The 15,214-nt window shown below is 36.6% G+C and overlaps 1 protein-coding gene across 1 annotated transcript; it reads left to right on the top strand.

Moving 5' to 3' along the window:
• The first annotated feature begins 533 nt into the window (after positions 1 to 533).
• LOC133881743 (homeobox protein HAT3.1) lies at positions 534 to 14,356 on the top strand. The gene is made up of 8 exons (XM_062320763.1): positions 534 to 2,450; positions 9,259 to 9,424; positions 9,576 to 9,699; positions 9,808 to 9,920; positions 10,008 to 10,562; positions 11,922 to 12,203; positions 13,563 to 13,652; positions 13,780 to 14,356. The coding sequence occupies exons 1-8, from the start codon at positions 937 to 939 to the stop codon at positions 14,128 to 14,130; spliced, it is 3,195 nt and encodes a 1,064-aa protein (XP_062176747.1). The 5' UTR covers positions 534 to 936; the 3' UTR covers positions 14,131 to 14,356.
• Positions 14,357 to 15,214: the final 858 nt, after the last annotated feature.

A 15,214-nucleotide genomic window follows, 5' to 3' on the forward strand; every position in this document is an offset into this window, starting at 1 on the left:
CTGATTTTAAAAAAAAAAAATTCAAAGTTGAATTCATGTGTTTGCTTTTAAGACTTACCTTGAGATGATGATCTATGTAAATTATTCCTTGCATTTTAGCTGGGATGAACCATGTATTTTTACGTAAGGCATATGGTTAATTTATTGAATTTATTGCTCTGTGTTAGGTACTTGGGTAAAAAGTTTAACTTGGGGAAGTAATTGATTTGGTTTATGAGTTTACTAGTTCTCCATAATATCTTACGATCAAAATGTTGTCTTTATGGGCCCCCGTGTATAAAGAGTTCGATGATGAAATTGTTTCTTGGTCGGTGCTTTGTTTATAGACAACTTAACAATTGAGTTGAGATGGTTGTCATAGTTTTGATTTCTTCTGAAGCTTAAATTGAACTAGTTGTGTAAATAAAATTGATTGACTTGTATCATTTAGTATCTATAACATAATTTATTGACGGTCTCGTTTTTGAGTCAATTAATCTGCAACTTACACTCTCTGTTTTGTTCGTTAAATCCTTCCGTGTCTTCTGCAGGTTTATGAAGTGCAAATGATGCTACATAATCAGAACTAGTTATATTGGGTGAGACTCATCCTTCACATTGTCAATTTTGAGGTGAAAATGTTGAGGCAATTTTAATTTTTGAGTTGTCCGTTTTGAGATTTTGGTTGCAAATATGTCACATAGCATATCGGAGTTTAATATTTTTCTGTTGCTAGCCACACCAGTTAAGAGAAAAAATATCACCATCTTCTGTCAGCATTGAATTTTTGAAATAGATAGGGTCCAATTTGTCGAGGCAAAGGACAAAACAAATAGGACTGGTTATTAGCATGACACTGTAAATACAGCTGAAGTTGAGCACGTGGAAATTTCTTCATCACCAGTGAGTGGTCAGACTGGAAAATTTACCTGCTATTAACAAAGTGAATCAGGAGATATGCATGGAAGTGTATTTAGTGAACCTTCAGAAAGAAGACATCTGCTTGGCTCTGAAAGTGTACAAAATGAACAAGGAGAAACCAGCTTTTCAGAAAATATAACCAAGGGTCCTCTTACCGAAGAAATGGGACCACCTCCTGCAGAAGTGAGCAATAGTGGTCAGGCTGGAAAAAGTTCATGCCCTCAAAAAATTACCTTGGAAAATATACATGAATCTGATTCCGGAAGTATACATGGTGAACCATCAGATCAAAAAAATCAGCTTGTCTCTAAACTTATACAAAATAAACCACCAGAAACCAGCTCTGCAGTATCCAGTTGTGCTGATTTAAAAAAGCTGCAATCATCTTCTGGAAATGCCACCACCAGTTCTCTTACTGTACCGTTGCAACCGCGTCCTCTAGATGTAATTGAGAGTATTGAGACAGGAAAAAGTTTATGCCCACAAGGAATTACCTTGGAACAACATGAATCTGGTTCTGGAGGTCTACGTGGTGAACCATCAGAAGAAAAAGATAAGCCAGGTTCTGAACTTGTACAATCTGGGCCAGTAAAAACCAGCCCTTCAGTTCCCGGCTATACGGCTAAGGAACAATTGCTGTCAACTTTTGGAAATGTGACCAAGTCTTGTACTGAATATGGTGGACTGCCTTCTGAAGATGTGAGCAAGAGTAGTCAGACTGGAAAAAGTTCATCCCCGCAACAAATGATATCAGAACAGACACTTAAATTAGGTTCTGCAAATGATCGCTTAGAACGAAAATCTCAGCTTGGCTCTGAACTTGTACAAATTGAACCTGAAGGAACCATCACTGTGGTGTCTAGCTTGTTTGGAAATTCTGTTACCGAGTGTGTGGAACTTCTTCCTGAAGATGTGAGTAGTTGTCAGATGGGAAAAAGTTCATGCCCTCAACAAACTATATCAGAACAGACTCATGAATTTGGTTCTGGAATTAGTGAACAAAAACATCATCTTGACTCTGAACTTGCTCAAAATGTATCAGTTGAAACCAGCTTTATGGTACCCAGTTGTATTGTTAAGAAGAGTTCTCTCATTGAAAATATTGGACCACCTCCTGAAGGTGCCAGCAAGGATCTTAGTACTGAAGAACTTGGACCACCTCCAGAAGATATGGCCAACAATTCTACGGTTGAACAGTCGGAAATGCCACCTAAAAACACAATCAATAATAAGATGCATTTGGGATGCAGGGATAAAAGAGCTCCAAAATCATTAAAGAAAAAATATATGTTGAGGTCTTTGGTAGCAAGTGATAGAATTCTTCGTTCACGGACACAAGGGAAGCCTAAAGCCACTGAATCAAGTAATAATTTGGCAAATGTTAGCACTGTGGAAGAGAAACAAAGAAAGAGGAAGAAGATAATAGAGGAGAGGAGGGTAGCTGATGAGTTTTCAAGAATCAGGAGGCATCTGAGATATTTAGTGAACCGAATGAACTATGAGCAAAGCCTCATTGATGCATATTCTAGTGAAGGCTGGAAAGGAGGCAGGTATGTACATTGCATTATATAGTTTGCTTCTTACATAGTGATCTTAGTCCTTTTTAAGTTGTTTCTGAGAAAACTTTGACATATAATTTTATTTTTGTTTAAGTAGTTTCTCTGGGAGCTTTGATATGATCACTTGTAGTTGTATCTTAATTTTTCTTCTGATTTAGTAATGCCTTGTATGGTTGCCAAGTGGTGAAAGGAAAAACATAAATGAATTGTTAGGAATGTTCAGGACTCAATGCTAGAGCTTAGTCCCATTCTTACTCGGACCGTAATGTCACTCTCATCATGACTCTTATTAGGTCTGCAAATCTTTCCCTTTTGTGGTCTTCTATTGGTGGTTATTCTATATTCTCATATTCATTTTCTTCTGGTAGGAGGTAAGCTATACCTAATAAGTTGTAGTGAAGCTGCGCTTTTAGAACTATAACAAGATCTCTGGATGGCTGGGACATTTCTTTTACGTTTTCAGAAAACAGTTTTTAATAATTGTTTTCAGTGAACGAAAAGAAAACTTATAAAGTTGATTTTTTTTTTTTCTTCTTCTGGGGTTTTGTTGTTCCTAAACTGAAACCAAAAAACACTTTCAGAAAACATCATTTGATGTTCTCTGAAAACAGACTGTTTTCAAGAATAATTATCTGAAAACTTGTTTTGAGAACACCTTTGGTAGCTCGTTTTCGCATTGTTTTCTGTTGTGAAATGTAAAAACAGAAAATTGTTTTTAAAAACAAAAACTAAACAGGCCCCTAATATCCTGCCCGTCTATGCAGCTGAAGTACGTTGGTTAATTTTGACGACTATTTGAGGCTGGCACTTCTTATGAGGACAGTAACCCCTGTGACACATGATGCTGGTCATCAACACCTGACTTAACAAAAGACTATTTTTTTACTGTATTGTAAACCATGCTTGTTTTTTGTCCCCTATATCCCCATTGTGCCAAAATCAGGATGTAGGATTAAATTAGGATAAATTATGCTTATGGAACAATTTGGTAGATATCTTAGTATAGCAGTGTGGAAGTTGTTTCAGCTTAATGTGGTGTATTTGGAGAGAACACAATGATTGAAGTTTTGAAGATCGTGAGAGGATGGTGGCAGAAAGAAATGTATTTTTCTTCAAAACCCTTTACCACCCGATGACTGCCTATAATTGTTTTCATATTTCTAGTGTTCATGATTTTCTCGATATTTTAAGTTTTTCTTTATAGTTGTCTCTCTTGTATACTTCCCGTGTATTTCGGTTGCATCGCTTTGCGTTTTAATGAAATTTGAGTACTTAAGAATAAAAAAAAACAATTGTACTTTCTTCCTATAAACTATCACTTGTGTGTCATTTACAAACATAGACTTTAACTTTGTGCAATTCAGATTCCATTTTGAAGTTTCAATGTCAGTTTGTCTCGTTCGTCCAAATCAGCGGTTAAGTTAGATGGAAAAAGATGCGAAATGATAGAATTGCCCTTGACAAGCATGTTTATTTTATATTTTTTTAGCCACAAAGATATTCTGTCTTTGATTTTGAAAATCATTATAAGGGGAATGGTTGATGGTCTTTTTTCCTCAAGAAAAAAATATTATTAATAGTTAGAGACTCCTTTTCACATAAAGTGGCAATTTAGTCATTTTTCAAATTTTTTTGGTCCAAGGGGTGTAAGTGACACACAAGTGGTACATTTTTTTTTTTAGTAAGTAATCGAAATTTTATTAAAAAGTGAAAATGTGCAACCCTAAAACACATAAAGTGTACAAGAGAGACATCTAACTAGAAGGAGAAAAAAGATCAATAAAAACAAGAAAATCAAGCACATTAGGAAAGTCTAAAGTAGTTACCCCAAGGTAAAGAGTATTGAAGAAGAAAGACTTTTGTTCCACTACCGTCTTTTCATGGTTTTTAAAACTTCTATAATTTCTTTCCTTCCAAAGACACTAAAAAAGACCTCGCCTAGGCATTATCCAAAACTACTAAAAATAACACTCCATAAGGCACTAGTGGCCTCACAGTGGAGAAGAAGATGATTCATAGACTACCGCTTCTCTTGCACATATGTCACCGATTGACCACCAAGACATGACACTTGCTAAGATTATCCAAAGTGAAGATCTTTTCTAGGGCTGTTGACCAAGCAAAGAACGCCGCTCTTAAGGGAACCTTACTCCGCCAAATACACTTTCAAGGGAAAGGAGAAACATTATAAGGGACAAGGACATTGCAGAATGATCTAACGTCGAACACGCTTCTCTTGGAGGGGGCCCAACAAAGCTTGTCTTCATTTCCCCGACACGATTTAAAGAGTACAATAAATTAAAAAACGATGCAAAGACATCTAACTCCCAATCATAAGCCACTTTGGTAAAGCTTACGTTCAATTTATGGGAGCCACTAGAAATCTCCAAATGATATGTCACTGAAGCATATCCTTAACGCAAGCAATATTGAGCAAATTTGGAAAAACTTCTTTGAGGGCTTGATTCCCACACCATAGGTCATGCCAGGATCTAATCTTGGAGCCTTTTCTAACCTCAGATTTGATATGACTAGAGAACTCCCTCCAACCTTTTCTAATCTTTTCCATAGATTCCACTACCATTCTCCACAAAGCCTCTCTCTCAAGCATATAGCGTCATTGCCATTTCCCCAAAAGAGCATGGTTGAACAAAAACAAGTTTTGGACCCCAACCTTCCCTAAAAAATCGTAGAACAAACCTTGGACCAATTAACAGAGTAAAATTTGAATTATTCACCTAGCCCACCCCATAAAAAATCCCGATGCAACTTCTCTATGTGATTGGCAAGACTTGTAGGGAGATTGAAAAGAGACATGAAGTGTGTAGGCAAATTGGAAAGGGTGTTCTTGATAAAGGTGATCAAATGACGCTCAATCTTCTCAATAACACCATCCCAAATAAATTTGGTCTTAAAAGAGGCTCCCAACGAAAGATCGAGATACTTCAAAGGCAAAGAAGAAACCTTGCATACCAACAAACCTACCAAACCATCAACATTATTGACATAGCCCACATGAACCAATTCCAACTTAGCAAAGTTAATTCTCAAACCGGAGACAGCTATAAGGCACATAGATAGCGAAGGTGGTTTGGATTTGCCCTGCAGAAAACCGAAGTATCATCCGCAAATAGGAGGCGTGAAATGTTAATCACACTAAAGTTCTTAGACCCCACAGAAAAGCCTGAAAGAATGCCCCCGTTAACATTGCTAGAAAGCATTCTACTTAAAGCCCCCATGGCGATAACAAACAGAAACAGAGACAAAGGATCTCCGTCTCAAACCATGGGAGCTATTGAAGAAACAAGAAGAATTGCCATTCACCAAAATAGAAAAGCATACCGAAGAAATACAATGTGCGCTATCTATCAACACCATTTTCCCCCAAAATCGTACCTCCTCAAATACAATAAGAACTCTCAATTGACATGATCGTAGGCCTTCTCAATGTCCAATTTGCAAGTCACTATATTTGATCCTACTATCTAGACATTCATCTTTTTTTATAAGCATGGATTCAAGGATTTGCCTACCTCTGACACGCGTTTTGGGGCTTCAAAATAATCCTCTACACAACCCTTCTCAGCCTATTTACTAGGACTTTTCCAATAATCTTGTACACTCCACTCACAAGACTAACATCTGTTTTGATCACATCCCAACAAACTTGGAAGAATGCCATAGTAAAGTCATCAAGGCCTTGCGCCTTGTCACTATTCATACCTTTCACCACCTCAAGGATCTCACCTTCCTCAAAAGGTCTCTACTCAAGAAGCAGCCTCATCAATGGAATAAAAATCAAGGCCATCAAATTTGGGCCGTCAATTAAACTGTTCAGTAAACAAATCATAATAGAAATGCACAATGTGGTCCCTAATCTTAGTTTGATCAGAAGAAACTGAGCCATTTACCAACAACTCGATAGAGTTATTTCTCCTATTCGAGTTAGCCATTCGTTGGAAAAACTTTGTGCATTTGCTACCCTCTTTTAACCAAAGCACCCTCGACTTTTTTGCTTCCAACTCATCTTCTCCAATAAGAAGCTCTCTCCATATCACTAATAACTTTGTTTTTCCTCAACTTCTCTTCATCACATAAAAGCTCTCTCCTCCTCCAAGCCATCAAGAACACACAATTCATCCAATAGAATCTCTGTATGGGTCTCCACATTACAAACGCCTGTTTGTTCCAAACTCTTAAATATGCTTTCAATTCCTTGAGTTTACGAGCCAAAATGAAGCTTTGATAGCCTTGAAAATGAGAAGAAGACCAACATTGTCTCACCCTGTCCACAAACCCTTCGGCCTTTAACCACATGTTCTCAAACTAAAAGTATCTTCTGCCACCCTGAACACTGCCGCAATCAAGGAGAATGGGAAAATGGTCCTAGCAAAGTCTAGGCAACCTTTTTGAGACAAATCAGGAAACTTGGCTTCCCAATCCGGAGAGACAAGAAACATGTCAATTCTTGACCAAGAAGGGGGATTCCGACCATGTAAAATTCCCTCCAACAAGGGGAAATGTACATGAGGCCCTGCTCAAAAATAAAATCAAAGAACTCCACCATGGCAGGACAAAATTGAGCTTCACATGATCTTTCACTAGAAAAAAGGGTGACGTTGAAGCCTCCCCCAATGCACCACGGCAAGTTCCACCAACTAAGCATGCCTGCCAGCTCCTCCCATAAATACCTTCTATCACAATCGGAATTAGGCCCATAAACGCCTGCAAAATCCCAAGAAAAACCATCTTCGACGTTTCTAAAGGAGCATGCGACAAAAACTCTCTTCCACACTCTTCAATCTTCTCCACAACCCTCTTATGCCACATAAGCAAGATACCTCTGGAGGCCTTTCTGGAAGCTAAGTAGCACTCGTCCAAATGTTGACAACCCTACGAACTATGCACAACACTGCTGGAAATGAGTTCCAGTTTAGATTCCTATGAACAAATAATATTTTTCTTCCACTATCTAAGCAAGGTCTTGACTCTAATCCGTTTATCTACCTCATTCAACCTTTTCACATTCCATTACAACAACTTAGGCTTCATAAATAACTGCAGACAACCCTCCCTTTGAATCTGCCACAACTAGCACTATCACTCTTCGATTCATAGTTTATGGAACGCGATAACCTTCCTAATTCTATACTTTCTTTCTTACCCATTGGAACTAGAAGCCGACTCCTTTAGGGAGTGACTTGCTTTGATGGCCATAAACAAGGCTTCAAGCTCTTTTTCAAACCCATCGCAGGAAAGCCCCACAAAATGCCAGTTTTCTTTTAGTCTGCAAAGCCTAAGCTGAAGAATTTGTTCCTGCATTTTCCCTTTTGGCAACCGGGGTACAGAAGCTCAACAGATAGGGTTCGTCTGAAGAGAACACTTCCACATCTAGGCAAGGCTAAGTGACATTAACAAGAGATTCATACCTAACAATACCACCCGCATCACACCCATCCATAGTAGCATAACCCCCCCACCCCCCCTTTCCTAACTCCAGGTCAACCTCATTGCTACTAGAGTTCAAATTGGAGGGAGAAGCGGGACCAACCCAATCTGATGGAGTTTGAAGGCCCAGTTGCTGCGAACAGACCCCAGAGGCTCCACCCTGGACGGGTGGTAGTTTATAGGTGTTAAGTGTAATTTACCCATTAAAGTTCACTCTAAAGGAATTTGAGTATGGGACACAATCTCCCAGGAAAAGTGAGGCTGCTTGAATTACGATGGAACGTGATCACTTCTACAACTACATTGCTTTTATTTTCATTTCTAAGTTCCTTTCCTAGTCTCATTCTTTCCGGTGGCAGGTGGTTATTCTTTGGTGCGTCCACATGTGGTTTCTCTTTTTAGCCAAATGGTCTTCTTAATTTTCTACAATGTAGGACAACCTTGGGAAACTCAAATTTAGGGGCCCTCTTATGAGGGAGAGCCAGAGAGGTGGTTGGGTGGCTGTAGATACATTTTATTCGGTGATGAGGGTTCAGTAGAATAGGATTGGACATGCTACTATGCTATGTGCAGCTCCTGTTAAATTAGAGAAATAGGATTGTTGCTGAATATTTGTGGGTATAGAAATGAGGAGGGGGAGAAAAAGAGAAAGGCAACCTTGCTTCAAAACTCAAATAATCAGTCTACATTACTAAAGTCTTCATTTGTTTGAGTACAATGAGCCATATTTATACTCTCCAACTCTTCCTTTTCCCCATTACAACTAGCACCGTAAATATGAATGGAATCCAATAGACACGTATAAGACTAAACTAAGATACAGAAAAAGAAACATGCCTCCTAGAATACTAGAAAACGCTATGATTGGTTTAATAATTAAAATACACCTAAAATACTAAATAGAAGAATTTAGAATCGACTTCTAGAAAATTACAATTATGCCACTGAGAATAAATGGGCCTATAAGCTCAAAACAAAAACTTGTTTTAACCCTTTACTCCTATTGACCTGATGACTCATTTGGATCCATGGAAAAATTGAGAGTTATATAATGGTTAAATCTTTGTTACATGGCTGCATCATATTGTGTGTTCTGTGGTGTATATAACAGATATATATATATATTATAAGGGTGTTAGTCAAATAAGTCAAGTTCATTGAACTAAGATTAAGTCTTTACTTGGTTGGTTTGTTTATGTGAAAGATTTTTGATATCTGACTCATCTAGTCTTGGCATGTACTTGGGGTCAAATAAGTCTGATCTTGTCTTAGTCTTATCTTCAATTGTCTCTGATTTTGGTGGATGGTTTATGCCTGGATATTGCTTCTGATGATTTCTGTAACGTTGCAGCCTTGAGAAATTGAAGCCAGAGAAGGAGCTTCAACGGGCCACATCTGAAATATTTCGACGCAAATTGAAAATAAGAGACCTATTTCAACGTCTTGATTCTCTATGTGCTGAAGGAAGGCTTCCAAACTCTTTATTTGATTCTGAAGGAGAAATTTGCAGTGAGGATGTAGGAGAATCCTTCAATTAGATGTCGTGTTCAGTCCTTGTTAAAATCTCACTCCCTATAAAATACTTAGTTCATGCTATTTTACTTTTGATAATAAGTAATGAGAGTTCTCTCACTGTTAATACTAAGATGTGAGATCTTTTTATGGCAGATATTCTGTGCAAAATGTGGGTCAGAAGAACTGTCTGTGGATAATGATATTATTCTCTGCGATGGTGCTTGTGACCGTGGGTTCCACCAGTACTGTTTAGAGCCACCACTTCTTAGTGAAGACAGTAATGCCCTATAACCAATTTGATAGCATAAATCAATTTTTTCTCCTTAGGTTATTTGTCAGTTATGCTTTCCTGGTTCTTTTCTTATCCCATTTATTGGGCTTACAGTTCCCCCTGATGATGAGGGTTGGCTATGCCCTGGATGTGATTGCAAAGTCGACTGCATTGAAATACTTAATGACTCTCAAGGAACAAATCTTTCTATCAATGACAATTGGGAGGTCAATGATATATCCTCGGGTCTTATTGGTTGATTAGAAATATTTTCAACTTTTCTGTTTCTTATCATGCCCCTATTTCATGTGCAGAAGGTTTTTCCAGAGGCCGCTGCTGGACATAATCCGGATCACAACTTTGGACTTCCTTCAGATGATTCTGATGATAATGATTATAATCCTGATGAACCAGCTGATGAGAAGGTTCAGGGAGATGAATCAAGTTCTGATGAATCTGAATATGCTTCTGCAACTGAGGAATTGGAGGCACCACCAAATGATGAGCAGTATTTAGGGCTTCCATCTGATGACTCTGAAGATGATGACTATGATCCTGATGCTCCAGATCTTGTTGTCAAGGATGAGGAAAGTTCTAGTTCTGATTTTACATCAGACTCTGAGGATCTTGCCGCAGCACTTGATGATAATAGGTCCTTTGGAGATGATGAAGGCCCTACGTCTACATCCAATGATGGTATTAAGCCTCTCAGAAGTTCTGGTGGAAAAAGATCCAAAGTTGGAGGAAATAAGCAGTCTTTAAATGAGGAGCTTTTGTCCATATTAGAGTCAGATGCTGGCCAAGATGGTTCTGCACCTGCTTCTGGGAAGAGACACGTAGAAAGGCTGGACTACAAAGAGCTGCATGATGTGAGTGCCCTTCTAGTATGATTGTCAAACCATGGTTCTATAATCCTCCAGTACATAGCATGCTATTTCCAGTGTGATCAATTAGTTCTAGTTTCCTTTTGTTTCTGTTCAGATTCTTGTCTTTGAAAACATGCCCTAGTTTCTTGATAGTACCTCACTATGATCAATCAATGTAAATCTGTAATATCTACTCTATCTTGTCACCATGTTCTCAATGTTAATATATATATCTTCTTTGGGTGTCAAGGTAATAGCTGTGAATAGTCATCAACTTCCGGGAAAGGGTACAAGAATGGGACCTACTATTGGACATACTATGTGCTATGGATGTATGATCATTTTGTTTTTAGAGTAATGCTACACATCATCCCCTTGTCCTCCTTTTGTCACCCCGAAATTGATGTGGCTCTTAAAATCACCATTGAATTTTTGATATATCACTCTTGGATTTTGATCCAATGGTATTTTAAGAGCCACATCAATTTTGGGGTGACAAAAGGAGGACAAGGGGATGATGTGTAGCATTACTCTTGTTTTTATGGGTTTATATGTGTGTGTGTGTTTAAATTGAAATTTTGGTTGTCTAGTCATCCATTTTCTGTATCAATCACAGTTGCTCTTGTGCTTGGTATTTTGATTGAAATTTGATGTTGTTTACATTAACTCTAACAGAATCACATATTTAGGTTTAGTTGTTGATAGTAGATTGTGTAATTTACATGTCAATGTTTCAACATAGGCTTATAACAATTTTTCAGTATTCTATTGATATAAATGACAGAAAAATTGGAGACACGGTTAGGACATGTTCTGGTCTAATTGGCTGTAGCCTGATCAAGCAAAATCTTGTTTGGTTTTGACGGTCAAGAGGAAAAAAGGGCTTTCTTAGAGAGAGAAAGAAGCACCCATTTACTGCTCTGTTCCCTTGTCTGGAGCCTGGGAATTTGTCACATTCACACAAGTCTGTGTCAATGAACTGCTATTGCTTGTCGTACTAGTCATAGTTTGTCTGTGTCAATGCATTTTAACAATCTCAAAAGAAAGTTCTGCTGTAACTAGAACTAAGATCTATGATGACAAGTTCATATGAAACCTATTTGTACTGCTCTGCATTGCTTGTGGCATTGGTAGCGACACAACTCAGTGCTAGAAGTAGCTTGTTCTTTTACGGTCTTCCTTGATTGGCTTCAGTGGTCCTTTCGTTTTCTGACTTCTTGGTAACATAATCTTTCCTTTTAACAAGAATGCATACATGTGCAATGATTCTAGTTGTATGACTGGGTTATCATTACTCTGTTGCTATGTTCACTGCTAATCATGTGCATTTCCTTGTTTGTTTCCTTGCTCTGAATTATAAAGGAGGCATATGGAAATGTTTCTACTGATTCAAGTGACGACGAAGATTATGACGGTACTGCTTCACCAAGGAAAGGGAAGGAAAGCGAATTTGCTCCAGTGTCACCAAATGGAAAGAATAAAGAGACAGATCATACTCCTAAGAGACGAACTCGCCAGAAGGCAAACATTGAAGATACAAATAATTCACCAACCAAATCACTAGATGGCTCTTGTAAACCTGGTTCTAGTGGTGAAAGATCTAGATCATCAGCATATAAAAGACTTGGGGAAGCTGTAACTCAGGTAATTGCAAGTTATTGCCTCTTGCTTCTGATTAAGTTAATAAAGCTTTAAAATCATTTTAACGGAATTCTGGATGCTATGCTGCTGGTATTTATTCTTTAAAAGAAGGGAAAACTTAACTTATAATCATTGATCTTTTATCACTTTTGCAATTAAGTACTCAAAACTTTAAAAAAAAATGTCAATTTAGAGTATCCATTTTTCAATTTCAACCCTCTGTTAAAATTTTTCGTTAAATCCTATTGAAATTCCTAAAATACCATTGTGTTTTTTTTTTTTTTTTTAAAAAAAATTATAAATTTTTTCAAAGATTCATGCATATGTATTTTTGCAAATTTCATTAAATTCTAACCATCACCTAAATCTTTGCAATTTTTTTTTTTCCTAAAAAACATAAGGGGTATTTTGGAAATTTTGACAGGATTTAACGGAAAATTCTAACAGATGGTTGAAATTGGAAAAAAAATTGGAAGATAGATACCTATCAACACTTTTTAAAATTTGAGTGCTTAATTGCTAAAGTGATGAAAGATCAGAGGTTATAAGTAAAGTTTTTCCTTAAAAAAATGAACTTAAAAATTAGGGAAAACTTCACTTATAACCCATGATATTTCATTACTTTTTTAAAAAGGTACTCAAACTTTAAAAAGTGTCAATTTAGGGTATCAATCTTTTAATTTTTTTCAATTTCAATCATTTATTAGAATTTTTCGTTAAATCCTGTCAAAATTTCTAAAATACCTCTATTTTTTTTAGGGAAAAAAATTGTTAGGATTTAGGTGTTGGTCGGAATTTACCAATTTTTGATTTTTTTTTTTTTAAATAAACAAGGGTATTTTGAGAATTTTGATAGGATTGAACGGAAAATTCTAACGGAGGGTTGAAATTGAAAAAATATTGAAATATAGATACCCTAAATTGATACTTTTTAAAGTTTGGGTACATTTTTATAAAAGTGATGAAAGATAAGGAGTTATAAGTGAAGTTTTTCTTAAAAATTATGATAGGAGAATAGAGGGCACCAATAGCTTGTATTCGGCAGTAGAGGAAAGTAGAATAAGATCCAAACTCAAGGATGAATACAAACATTATCAACATTTATTTTGTTGCCATTTTTTAAAACAATTTAATTATTAGAAAATTTTATTTATGATTTGATCCCCATGTTGCCAGTCAAGTTTTTTGGCGAGTTAATAATATTTATGAAGGTTTACTTTAACCTAATTATTTCCCTCTACTCTTCCTAGAATAAAGCAAAAATGGTGCTCTCTATCTGTCTCTGTCTCTCTCTCACATGTACTTGCATGCACACACAAAAGAAAGGGCTTATCTTAAACTTTCATTCATTTTATTTTGCAGATACTCTACAAATGCTTCAAGGAGAATCAGTATCCTGAGCGAGCAACTAAAGAGAGATTGGCACAAGAGCTAGGACTCACTTTCCGGCAGGTCCTATCTTCTTCATTGCTCTTAGGATGAAAATAATTCAATTATTTATTTCTCAAAATTTTAGTGGACATTGTTTCTTGTTTTGATGCTCAACGTCTTTTTTTTTTTTTTTTAATTAATTGTGCAGATAAGCAAATGGTTCGAGAATGCTCGACATTCATTGCGTCTGGAAGCTACTGTAGCTGATAGCCCTTCAAAGAAGGGCACTCCCTCGCCTCATACGAATGAAAAACTGCTTGTGCGGGGACCAGATACGGTTATCAGAGATGCCATTTGCAATGGAGCGCAACACGTTTCACCCAAGTCGGGTACCGCTGCCGAAAGCAGCCGAGAAAATTCTACAGCCCCAAATTCTAGAAAGAGAAAGGGTAGATCAAATATTCAGGAATCCAATCCAGATGCGAGAATTGACGAAGTGGCAAGAGCAAATGAAGTGCAATCAGGTGGTGGAATCAAGACAAGGAGAAGGAAATATTGACCATTCTAATCCTAAGAGATTAATTCTGACCATTCACCTCTTGAAAGAGCGAGATCTTTTGAGATGAGCAATTGGCGTCATGAAAGGTTTTTACTTTTCTTCCCAGAAGGTAATCTGATCACCTAGGCCATTGTTGTTCTGTAATTTGATTTTATTTCTTTTGGTCTTCCTCTCCCAGGCAATTCACTTTCCTCCCCACAAAATAAAGCTTCCCCTACTGATACACTAGGGTTTAATGCTTGTGATGAGCTTTGCCTTATATCTTGTATTTTTTTTTTTTAATTATTTTTTTTTATTAATAAACTTAACTTACCAAAAAAAAAAAAAAAAAAAAAAAGTAGCTTACCATCACTCTTAAATTCCTCTTCTAATGCCTGATATGTGCTGCATCAGTTCCCAATCATCATATGATATCAAAGCGCCGTGACTTTTTCTTGAATGCAGTGCTTGTGGATTTATTTTCCATTTTCCTTTCCGTGGGATTTGGTTCGCAGGATCTAAAATTTTCTTCGGATTCTACATTCACAAGAATGTGATGTATGGGAATCTAAATTTCTTAGAATGAGACAATTCTCACGGTTGGAAATGATTATGAATCTAATAAGAATTTTCCGAATATGAGATGTGAATGTTTGCTTTGTTCCTAGATATTATGCAGGAATTATTTATTCTTCTAAAAATATCTTTATGTTTATCTTTTCAAGCGTATAAAGTTTTTTGATACAGAATAATTTAAAAATTAAACAAAAAATGACACAAGAAAAACTAAATATAAACCGGGAATTTTTTTTTTTTTTTTTTTTTTTTATTTCTCAATATATAAATTGTCCATGCTATTTGATTTTTTTTTCTTTATTTTTCTTCTATAACCAAATAAAACATGTTTATTTCCATTTTTGTGGAATAAAATAGTTCCTCACTTCTATTTATAGATTTTACGTTCGTTTCCTCTTTTTTTTTTTTTTTTTTTTTTTTTTGGAATAAAATAGTTTCACTTTTGTATACAAATTTCACAAATCATCAAAATCAAACCTGTAAAATGGCATTAAAATAATAACCATAACAAAATTATCACGTAGCCTGT

Source organism: Alnus glutinosa, chromosome 11 (assembly GCF_958979055.1).
Source record: "Alnus glutinosa chromosome 11, dhAlnGlut1.1, whole genome shotgun sequence".
Taxonomy (NCBI): domain Eukaryota; kingdom Viridiplantae; phylum Streptophyta; class Magnoliopsida; order Fagales; family Betulaceae; genus Alnus; species Alnus glutinosa.

Bases quoted from the DNA above. Each gene is read 5' to 3' on its own strand.
- LOC133881743 (XM_062320763.1), top strand. From the start codon at position 937: ATGCATGGAAGTGTATTTAGTGAACCTTCAGAAAGAAGACATCTGCTT. The intron at 2,451-9,258 runs GTATGTACATTG...GTAACGTTGCAG, and splicing joins GAAGGCTGGAAAGGAGGCAG to CCTTGAGAAATTGAAGCCAG. The intron at 9,700-9,807 runs GTAATGCCCTAT...TTGGGCTTACAG, and splicing joins ACCACTTCTTAGTGAAGACA to TTCCCCCTGATGATGAGGGT.